At 35.8% G+C, this 11,155-nt stretch overlaps 1 protein-coding gene across 1 annotated transcript in view; it reads left to right on the plus strand.

Moving 5' to 3' along the window:
* Positions 1-1,218, plus strand: part of eIF3d1 (eukaryotic translation initiation factor 3 subunit d1) — a 72,673-nt gene extending 71,455 nt beyond the window's left edge. Inside the window, exon 17 of the mRNA XM_090385693.1 lies at positions 1,096-1,218. Coding sequence (XP_090241819.1) covers positions 1,096-1,155 — 60 coding nt within the window. The 3' untranslated portion in view covers positions 1,156-1,218. The remainder of the gene's footprint in view (positions 1-1,095) is intronic.
* Positions 1,219-11,155: the final 9,937 nt, after the last annotated feature.

The raw sequence follows: 11,155 nt of genomic DNA on the forward strand, positions 1-11,155 counted from the left end.
ATCATCTCACTGAGGGCTAGCACTTGCTGTGACGATTATCTACATTACAAACAGATGATTCTTGCAGGGCTCTTCTGTCATGTTCTCTCAGCTTTAGAGGTTTTCTGAGTCCATTCATGACAGTTTCAGAACCAGTCCTCTTCCATTTGATCCGTCACCAGTTGTTAATCTAGGGATCTTCAGTGCCATTGAAATGTCACATAATGGATTGATTGCTTATGTGACACCCCTATTATCATTCTGTGCTGGAAATCTGTTAACTCGTAACATCCTGCATTCACAGTGTACTACTGTCTCCTCAAAGGCCTCTGAGCATATTTATAGTTGTCTGATATGTGGTGCTTGGGTAGGACTTGACTAGATATCAAGCGAAGGGTGTCCAAATATTAACTGTAAAGCAGTGCACATTTCTTATAAGAATTAAAATTATTGTTGCAGAATGTACTTAGAGTATCCCTCTCACTCATGTAGTCATGTATTCACTCTCTTTCCATTTTAGTGTTGGATACACTCTACAAAGATCATGTTCACCAGTGCTGTGAATGATGCACTTACTGTATTTTGTTTTAATTTATCTAGAATATGTGGGTTATTTTCATAAGCCTTATTCTTGAATGTAGCCTGCAAATAAAAATCCAGAGGTGACATCTGGCATCCAGGGAGTCAATAAACCCAGCAAAATATAACACTTACGAAAGATCTTTGATGGAATCTGTATTATATCATTTGGTATAGATTTGTGGGCATAATTATTACCGAATGTCTTGTGATTTTGTAAATATAATTTGGGTGCAATGTTGCAAATATATATATTATTTTTGGGTGAAAACTGCTTATGTGCCACACTAATAAATGTCATTGCTGTCAAATAGAAATGACTTTTCTGCTACTTGCCAAAAAATATCTATACCTGATGACAATGTCATCAGGTATAAAGATAATTTTGTCTTAGTTACCTTAGTACATATAGTTGACTAATAGGATTAATAAATGTATATACTCTCAATGTATGATTTTATTTTTATTAATTTGTCATTATTTGTGTTTTGTTTTTATTTTATTTATTTATCTATTTGTTTTTTTTTTTTTTTTCAGAGCCAAGGGGTAGCAATCAACCAGTTCCCTCAAATTAATTTACAATCTAAAGACTGTTAATATATGTATTAAACTCTTTCTTTGCCCAACTGACATATAATAAAGGCTTTGAGATATTTTTAATTAGTTTGCTCTTTGTGCTTAAAACAAAGTTAAATGTTCATTTGTGTGAATCATTAGCATTCATCTATTGATTTTAAAAATGTAAATATATACCTTTTCTAACTGTAAATGAATGATATTAAGTTTTCATAATTCAAACACATTACATAATTAAATAAGTTGAATATGAACATCTTTAGTATTGGTGGAGCACTTCTCATTGGATTATTGCCCTAATTATAAAAATTCCATTTGAATTGATAAGGCAAAAAATTGTATGTACCAGATGAAGTAAAGAGTGGATTGTTATTTAGAGACAAGTTTTTTTTTACAGAAAACAAGTTGTGTTATATTGAAGAAAATAAAAAATATTACAAGAACCAAGATATTTTGCATTATAGGTTGCTAAAGGGTATCAGATATACAGTCTTGTGCAAATTCATTATTTCATTAATTGTTGGTGGGTTATTGCAGGTTTAAAAACTGCTTTTAAAAGTTGTCTACCTAACATTGCATTTGAGATTTGGAGCTGATTGGGATCCTACTGAAATATCGTAAATTTATTAAAATTAATAAATTTGTGATAATCCACTATATCCTTTCTAGAGAACCAACCTTAAAGAACACAGTGTGGGTAACTCCCTTTTTTAGGGTCTATTTTTCAATATTTTGGTAGGTAATGTTGATTTATTTATTTTTCAGTGTTTGTGGAGAAATGGTTTATAAGGAAGTTAAAAACCTGAACACTTAATGCACACACAAACACTGATTACTGTACTAGCAAGGATAATGGACAAACAATGTTCAATTTACGATAAACTGAGAGGACCATACAAATATATTGATAAATTGAGAAGACACTGAGTTGTAAAGATCAACTTTTCTACCTTCAAAGCTTCAAGTTAAATATGAAATAAAGAACAAACGTCGTGTGAAGTTTAAATGATTTTTGTGATTCAAACAAATTGCTCATAAATAAGTCTTATAAATGCCTGTTATGCCTGTCCCAAAACCAAAAATCATGGAAGGAGGGTTATATCAAGGTCTGTTTCTTCTTGGGATATTCTAAAAAACAATGTAAGCAGAAAAGTAATTCAAACTGGGCACTGTAGAGGTTAAAAAGTGCTACTTCGTAGGATTTACCACAACCAGAAAATATTAAAAGCGGGAGTGTTATGAAAGGAGTTTACTTTATGTCAGTCTATTAACTGAAAGGAGAAGAGATGTCATTAACTTGTTTTTTATTGCATATTATTTAAATAATTTGCAAAGTATATTCTCTCTTACCTGCTCGTGGTGCTGATAAGTCTGTTACACCAATAAATTTTCCGATAGTGATGATGTTAACGTTTGTTATCATACCTTTGTTTTTGAGTTTTGAAATACATGCATCTTTTTAGTTTATTACTTCAGTTTTTCTTGGCTGGTTTCATAGATTTTATTATTAGTTTCAGATTTTATAAACAGATATGAGGGGCATTCAAAAAATAAGTTATACCTGCCGCCATCTCTTGGTACAATTGCGCAACAAGTGTTGTGCCTGTACAGAATGGAGTTCATATCATGCATCCCCTGGTAGGTGAGGTTCGTTGACTTAGCGGCAACAGTTGTGTAGGAACAAGCGTTCATAATTGCATGTCAGCTAGAATGTTACTCCAAGTTCAAGGTATGCGGAACAGTATGATTTTTGTGGGCGAAACATCTGAATTGTTCCGAGATTCATTGTGAAATGACGGCAGTGTATGGGGAAAAATGCCATGAGGAACAGCCGTGAAAAACAAGAGGCCTGGAAAGTTAAGATAAGGTGTTCTCATTCAGGACAATGCCACACAATGCACATACAACACGACACTTTGCTCCAAAGTTTTGGATGGGAGGTATGGTAGCATCCGCTGTACAATCTCGATCTTTTGCCTTGTGACTATCACATCTTCGGCAAGCTGATCTAGGGGAACAACGATTTGTAAATGAGCAGGGGCAAACAGCAGTTCAATGGTGGCTGAATGACCAAAGAGTGAATATCTATCATCAGGGAATCGAATGTTTAGTCACACGTTCCAAGAAGTGTTTACTCCAATTTGGTGACTGTGGAAAAGTAGGGCAAGGTATGTGCTTTCTATTGCATAATGTTACATACCTCAATAAATGTCTCTTTGGTTACAATGGTCAAGTGTAACTTATTTTTTGAATTACCGTTCTAGTTTCGGATTTTATTATTAGTTCAGTTTAACTACACCATTTTCTTTGCTGCTTACTAATTTCAGATTAAGTTTTATTTAACAATTTTGATTAACATCAGGTAAATCTGAATGCACCAGTATTTATTATTAGTAGAATAATATAATTGGTGTCTTATGATTGATGCTTCAACATATTCAATTTATTCAGATAGCACTGCTCTTCATCATGAGTGGCAAATACATGCCACCTATGCCAAACTTGGCAAACCAAGAAATTTTGTTGGTATATTGTAGCATGTGGACAACTTAATTAAAAAATAAAGCTATTGAGAGTCGCTGGCTTTTGCTTTGACTTATGTCGACATGTCAGGTTATAACATGCAGAGATTACATCTCTTTTGGTTAAATTCGTGTAGGATTTAACTTTGATATTTCCAGTATGAAATAAATTTAACTGATGTTTTTATTTGAAATCGTGAAAACAGCCTCCATTTTGTACATCTATTGCCATTATTTTGAAAAAAGATTTCCCTGTGGAAGACTCCAACCAGGCATGTCTGAAAATATTTGTTGGGTATTTTTTACTTATTTTGCATGCTGGCTGAAACCTATTTGCCATCCCTGCTGTACACCATTACTTTTCATTATTTCCAATCTGTAACGGATCATCTTTTTTTTTAATACAACTCATCCTGCTATAATGTGAACATTTTTAAAAATCTGGCATGTAGTAGAAATGCATGTATAGCATACACATTTTCATATAACAATCAGGGATAGGTTTCATAAAAGCTGTAAATTATTAATACTTATCCCAATTTCAAACTTAATTTTATCAATACATATTTATGCAATGATAGGTAAATAACATTAAAACCCAAAGCTTATTGAAGTAAAACACATAATCAATATTGTTTTTGATGGTTAATTTTAAATTGTAGTGTGGGAAGAGAATTCTAAAATTTAGAATTCCCTTATAAAATAAATTGAAATGATTCTCAGATCATTCAGTTTTCTTTTGAACTTGCAGTGTCTTTTGATATTTGGATCTGTATTTGAAGCCATTTTCACCAATTTAAGGCTGAGCCAGACAGGTATTTGGAACGAACAGAGGAGTGAAATGGGAGCAGGTTTTTTATTTGCTGATGCTGCATAAGCTTGCTTTCTTGAATCATATGCTTCTACTAATGCTAATAACGATGCCCCAGAGGAATGAGAAAAACGGTCATTATATCAGGACATAGTATAATCTTATACAACAGTATTAAACAAGAAAATTGTGATTGCAAATTTTGTATTGATTGTAGAATGCAGTAAGGTTACAATTAAATTGGAAATAGGCTACATACTTATCAAGGTCTAACAGAATTCTTTCATACTTTAAAATAATCTGTCAAAACATGCTGTTTCAATGGTAGAGAATGTTTTAAAAGAGATTTATGAAGATGCTCGATAGCAGTTATTTCACTTTTGCAGTTAAGCTGTGCTTGAAAAACTACGTACAAGTTCTAATCCTCGACGAGCATCTTTCACTGAAACTTCTTGTTCAACCACAGTAGGTTCCTCATCTTCACTACAAATTTCAGATTCCATTGTCTGCAATGAGTTGCTCGTCATGTATATCATGAAACATTCAATGTCTGCATCCACTTATGCATAATCTTTGAAGCTTAAGTTTACTTGTAAATTTAGGTGATGATGCACGTGTTCAAATATTTCTTCCCAGTTATGGGACTATTCTGAATTAATAGAGGAAGAAGCATGCGAAGCTTCATTCATTGCATCGTTCAAGGCAGTAAATTCAGCATGTTTAAGCAGTTGATCACTTTCTTGAATTTTTTTTTTTTTTTTTTTTTTTCCGAAACCACAATTTTGTTTAATAGCTTTGGTAGTTTTTCTTCAAACCGTGGATTACACCTTGATCAAGTAGCTGACAAACTGACGTCATATTTGGTGGTAGGTACTTGGCAGTGATTGCCCATAGGTCGTGTACTTGACAATAAGGGATCAGTTATCTACCAACAGCAAAATTTTTCTATTCCTCACTCATTCTGTGCTCTAAAGTCTGATCCATTCATAGATTTGTGATGTCATCCATGCCTTTTGGTTTGCTTGATACAAATCGGTAATGTCTTCAAACCTTTAAAGAATCGAGGCTTCTGGGCTTTCCCAATTATAAGAGTCGTTTCATCAGCAAAACATTTTTTAAACGATTTTTTTTCCATTCATTTGTAACGTCAAAGCTCACGGCTGCATTTTTGCCACACTTTTTTGAAAGACAGGCCATGATGAGTTAAATTTCTGGAACCATCCATCTGAAAATTTAAATTCTATGTCTATTCTATGTGCAAATGATTCAGCCTAGCTTTTTAAAAAAATACCATGTACGGGAACGATTTTTGCACGCATCATTAGCCATTCCAAAAGTACCTTTTCAAGATCTGGATACGTCACCTTTTGTGCTTGAAACCTACCCAGTCCAGCAGATTTCTCTAAACTTTCAAACTTTTTTGGATCTTTCAAAGTAGTGTGTACTCTTAAGAATGCCGAACTCTTTGGCAATGTCAGTCTTAGAATGCACACATCTACAGCTTGCAAAATGCTAATTTTATCTGCGATTGGCAAAGCTATCTGCTTTCTTGGAGTGAATAACCAATAAGCACACACTCCAACTAATGAAATGAACTAGTCGATGTTCATCTTATTATCGCACAGAAATCTTAGCAAATGATTTTTCATGGTCCAGCTGCAAGCTGGTCACTTCAATATATTTGAAGTTCTGTCATTTTTAAACGGGAATATTGTAATAAAGTAAAAATTCAGATTAAGAGGTCGAAATTTATGGTTATAAAGCAATCCTTTTATTTTCAAGGTTATCTTGAATGTAAAGTAGCAGGTTAATCATAAATTGGCCGAGACCGACTGCAGAGGATATTAAAAAGTGTCGATGTAAAGAGCTTAGATTGTGTAATACAAATATATAGCTAACCTCAGCATAAATGTAACTTGATTCTGAATTTTCATGCTAGGTGCAAACAAAAGACAATGTGAACTGCTAACAGTTGTCTTCGCTTCTTAATAGGGCAACATTCCTTTCATCCCCTTGCAACTAATGTTGCACGAGTATGATTGCAACATTCCAAATGGGAGTTATTGTAATAACCACAGTTCACAAGCTTTTCAGTACTCTGAACAAGTATCCATCAAAACACTTGATGGATGCTTCTACCCATCATGTGAATAGAAGTATCCCCAGAGGAATGTACCAACTGTGGTACTACACTAAGGGTGGTACAAAATGAAAAAGACTTGGGAGTGATTGTGCAGTCAGACATTCCATTGCTAAGTACTGTATTGACTTGTGGAAGGCATCGCATTCCATTAGCAGCCTCGTTTTGTTGAGATTGCGATCTGCTACTCGAAATAACTTATGCAAAGCATTGAACCTCTGAATGACTCATTCACCTTGCAAAACATATCAGTCACATAGATTCCTGCAGCTATATATGCACTTATAAAAATTGCTATACAACTGTCCTCTTCATTTACATAATCTACACCACGTGATGTTCACGAGTTCGTGTACTTGGTAATGTTGCCACTACTTTTCCATCAACTCTTGTATTGTTCTAGCTTTGAGCTACCATTACTGGATCAAATTTATATTCTCATTTTAGATTAATTATTCGTTAACTTGCCTCAGTATGCACAAAATGAGCCTTTCCAGATTCGACCCTAATCAAACAAGCACCCTGTCATGTGGGTTATGGAAATCAAGTCAATAAGTATTTTTCATCGGAAAAAATATATGGACAAGATAAATCTTCGTACGCTGTATCCAAATCTGTACTTGGTTTTCTTCTACCACATCTATTTTTTGTGGAGACATTACATGAAAATCACTGGAGCTGATTATACCACTCCCATATCTAATCAGACAACCTACATGAATAGAATTATGTTTTATTATTGTTTATGCATGTTATTTTATGAATGTATCCTTTTTATTTCATAAGTTGATTATAAATTGTTCCAGGTAGGTTCTCGTTTTTCATTTTCGTGAGTCAAAAGTGTAAAAATTACCACAACAAATTCTGCTATCCAATGAGACGGTTTGGATAGAGGCACACGCATAATTGCGATGGGTATTCGGATATACCAGTTATATTTTGGCTGTCCTCTAGGTTAGTCGGCACTGGTAGCATAATGGTTATAATTATTGTCCTCCCCACACTGGGTAGAAAGACCCGGGTTCGAATCCCGTCATTGACGGGATTAGTGCCTTCATGTTCGAATCCTGTTAATGACAGGATTCGAATATGAAGGCACTACTTGATACAATAACATTATTATTATATTAGCCATATGGTGTAAGAAAGCCTGAAGCTTTTGCTGCTCCAGCCAAAAAAAAATTTGTGAGTTACCGTGAGAGAGAGAGAGAGAAGTGGAAAAGAATCATCAAGAACCGTGAGAGAGAGAGAGAGAGAGAGAGAGAGAAGTGGAAAAGAATCATCAAGAAAGAGAAGGATGATGATATCCAGCTCAAAACCCTGGGTGTGCCAGGCCCATACTCACCAGATGCGAGCCGCTGATGAAGATACTACTCGAAACAATTCAATACAGTACTTAGCAATGGAATATTTGCAGCAAGCTCAAAATCATTGCTGTGTTAATTAGAATGCAGGGAGGTTCACAAAATATTGCTCTTTCCTATGCTTAAGAGACAGTTGTTCTATTGGAGCTGTTCAAAGTGCATATTCGTCTAGTGCCCAGGTGGTCCCCTCCTATACAGTCAGTCCCTTTAATGACGCGAAGAATTTTTATGAACTTTTTGTTTTTTCACCACATGAACACTCTCAGGAGTGGATAGCAGAGTCCCTCCCACCCACCACCGAAAACATCGGCTTTTAATCAAAATAGACAAATCGATCCAAGAACACACGTAATTTATATACATAGGGCATATAAGTTAGTTCTTGGGTGGTCCTAATATGACATTTTTTGTTGCTTAGGTGAGTTTCCCCAAACTTGTTTTCAAATATACCACATTTATATTTAAAGTGGAAACTATGGACCACAAAAAATATTAAACTATACATGCAAATATATTAACTATTTCTTAAATATGGTGATATGTACTCATACTTAACATATACAGTACACAGTGCTGCCATTTTATTAGATACACCCCTGCTGTGCACACAAATGGTTTGTCCCACAACGTTGCAAGCCATATGTGGATATAAATGCAGCAGAACAACCTTTCTAGTATCAGTTAAGCGTACAAACTTTAGCAATGGGGAAAAGGAGTGACCAACGGACTTCGAACGTGGCATGGTAGTAGGTGCAAGACGTGCTGGACAAAGCATCTCTGAAATGGCAGTTCGCCTGAATTTTTCACGCAACACAGTTTCAAGGGTGTATCGAGAATGGTGCAAAAAACAGAAAACATCCTTTCAACGGCACTCCTGTGGAAGAAAATCGTTTATTGATGAGAGAGGTCAAAGGAAGATAGCTAGAATTGTGCAAGACGGGCTACAATGTCGCACATCACGTCAGAATACAACCTTGGTGCGCAGAACAAAATATCGCAATGGGCCATTAGTCGCACTTTGTCGCGAACGGGCTACAACAGCCGACGACCACATCGCGTACCTTTGTTATCAATGAAGAACAAGAGAGCACGCCTCCGATGGGCACAACAACACCAGAACTGGACTATCGAGGATTGGAAATTAGTTGCTTGGTCTGTTGAGTCGAAGTTCCTGGTGTATCATGTTGATGGAAGGCTCAGAATTTGACAAAAACAACATGAATCCATGGACCCGTTATGTCTGACGACTACTGTGAAAGGGGTGGAGGGCAGTGTTATGGTGTGGGGAATGTTTTCTTGCCACACGTTGGGTCCATTGATACCCATAGATTCACGTCTGAATGCCACATCGTACCTAAACATCGTTGCTGACCAAGTGCATCCGTTCATGTTGACAGTTTATCCTTAGTCAGATGGTTACTTCTAGCAGGATAACGCGCCGGTGCACAAAGCCCGAATAACTATGGAATGGTTCCAGGAACATGACTGACTTTTCTTTGCTGCAGTGGCCTGCTCAGTCCGTGTATCTCAATCCTATTGAACATCTTTGGAAAGGGCTGTTCGTTGCAGGCCTCACCTCCGTCGAATCTCAAGGAACATGTCTGCATGGTACTCCATTCCTGCACAACGTTTTCAGCATCTTGTTCAATCCATGCCTAGACGAATTCAGGCTGTTTTGAAGGCTAAAGGAGGCTCAAAACGCTACTAGGTGGGTGTACCTAATAAAGTGGCAGCACAGTGTACGTTATACGGTAGTATACGTTAGGTTGTTGTTGCATACTTTTATTTCTCTTACTCTTAATAGATTGTTGCCTACCAAATAAGTGGCCGTTCTTACCTGGGACTGCCAATGAATGGCTCTCTTTAAACTTTGCAAACCAATGAAAAAGCCTTCGCATGACATAAACCATCTTATCCGAAAGCTCTTTCTAACATTTCATTGACTAACTCTGCCACGTTGTGGAAAAGGCCCATAAAAATTCCTCCTGTCATCGACAGAAAGTTTCAAAACAAAAATAAAAGCTATAATGCTTCAATAAAATAAATAATAGCAAAATATATGGTATTGATAAAGAACAGAAGATATTATATTATGTAAGAATGTTATACTTATATAATTTTTAACATAATGATTTTTAACGAAATCCAAAAAATAAAACCTTCGGTTTAAAAAAAAAAACATGTCATGTTAGGGTTACCCAAAAACAACGTCATCCATCCACGTGTATTATGTTCTTAAAGTGCACCTGGTCGGTTTTTTGCTTGTTTTGCTGGACAAACAAATCCGGGAAGGGAAAAAAAAAAATCCTTGCTAAACTCAGCCAAAAAGTGGAAAAAACCAATAGCTCATAAAAATTCCTCGCATGATTGACGGGATTAGAACCCTCGTCTTTAACGTCTGGTGTGGGGAGAACGGTGATTATAACCACTGTGCTATCCGCGAGGACTAAGATTGTTGTTCAAACCTTTGACCAGTCGCATGAAGGTAGATCAGTGGAAAATGTGGGTCAAGATTAATTTTGTTTAATACGGTGCTTTCCTCCCTAAAGTTTTAAAGTTTCAAAGTGTTGCCACACCTCCTTATTTTCTGACTTCGCTCCAATTGACTATCATCTTTGTGAATCACTCAAAGAACTATTGGGGAAAGTGGGAACACTTCCACTTCACTGACAATGTCCAAAAAATAATCCTTTGCCGAATACAGCCATATTTATTCATGATAGAAAATGCATTGCAAGATGGGAAGACTATGTCATAAAATAACGAGGCGCACAGACTTGAATGTAGAATTGCTTGTAGAATGTAGAATCACCAGAAAAAGTATTATTGAAAAAAATTTGGATTTGGTGGTATCAGATGCCATGTAATTTTAATTCTGATGTAATCTGTCACACAAAATTGAATGAAAAACACTTTTTAAATAAGAGTAAACAAAATCAACCTGATATCTTCCTCTTCCTCTTCCTCTTGCTCAGAACAATCACCTGAAACGGCATAAATTCAAATTGAGGAAAGAAAGTTGGATAGATGTACGGAAGTTTGCTTTTAGCCAGCGGGTAGTTGGTTGGTGGAACAGACTTACATCTTTTGTTGTGGAAGTTGATAGCCTAAATAAATTTAAAGCTGAGCTGGGCAGGTATTTGGAACAAACGGAGGGATGAAATGAGAGCAGTTTTTTTTTTTT

This window comes from Mastigoproctus giganteus, chromosome 12 (genome assembly GCF_048544385.1).
Source record: "Mastigoproctus giganteus isolate SK-2022 chromosome 12, ASM4854438v1, whole genome shotgun sequence".
Classification (NCBI taxonomy): domain Eukaryota; kingdom Metazoa; phylum Arthropoda; class Arachnida; order Uropygi; family Thelyphonidae; genus Mastigoproctus; species Mastigoproctus giganteus.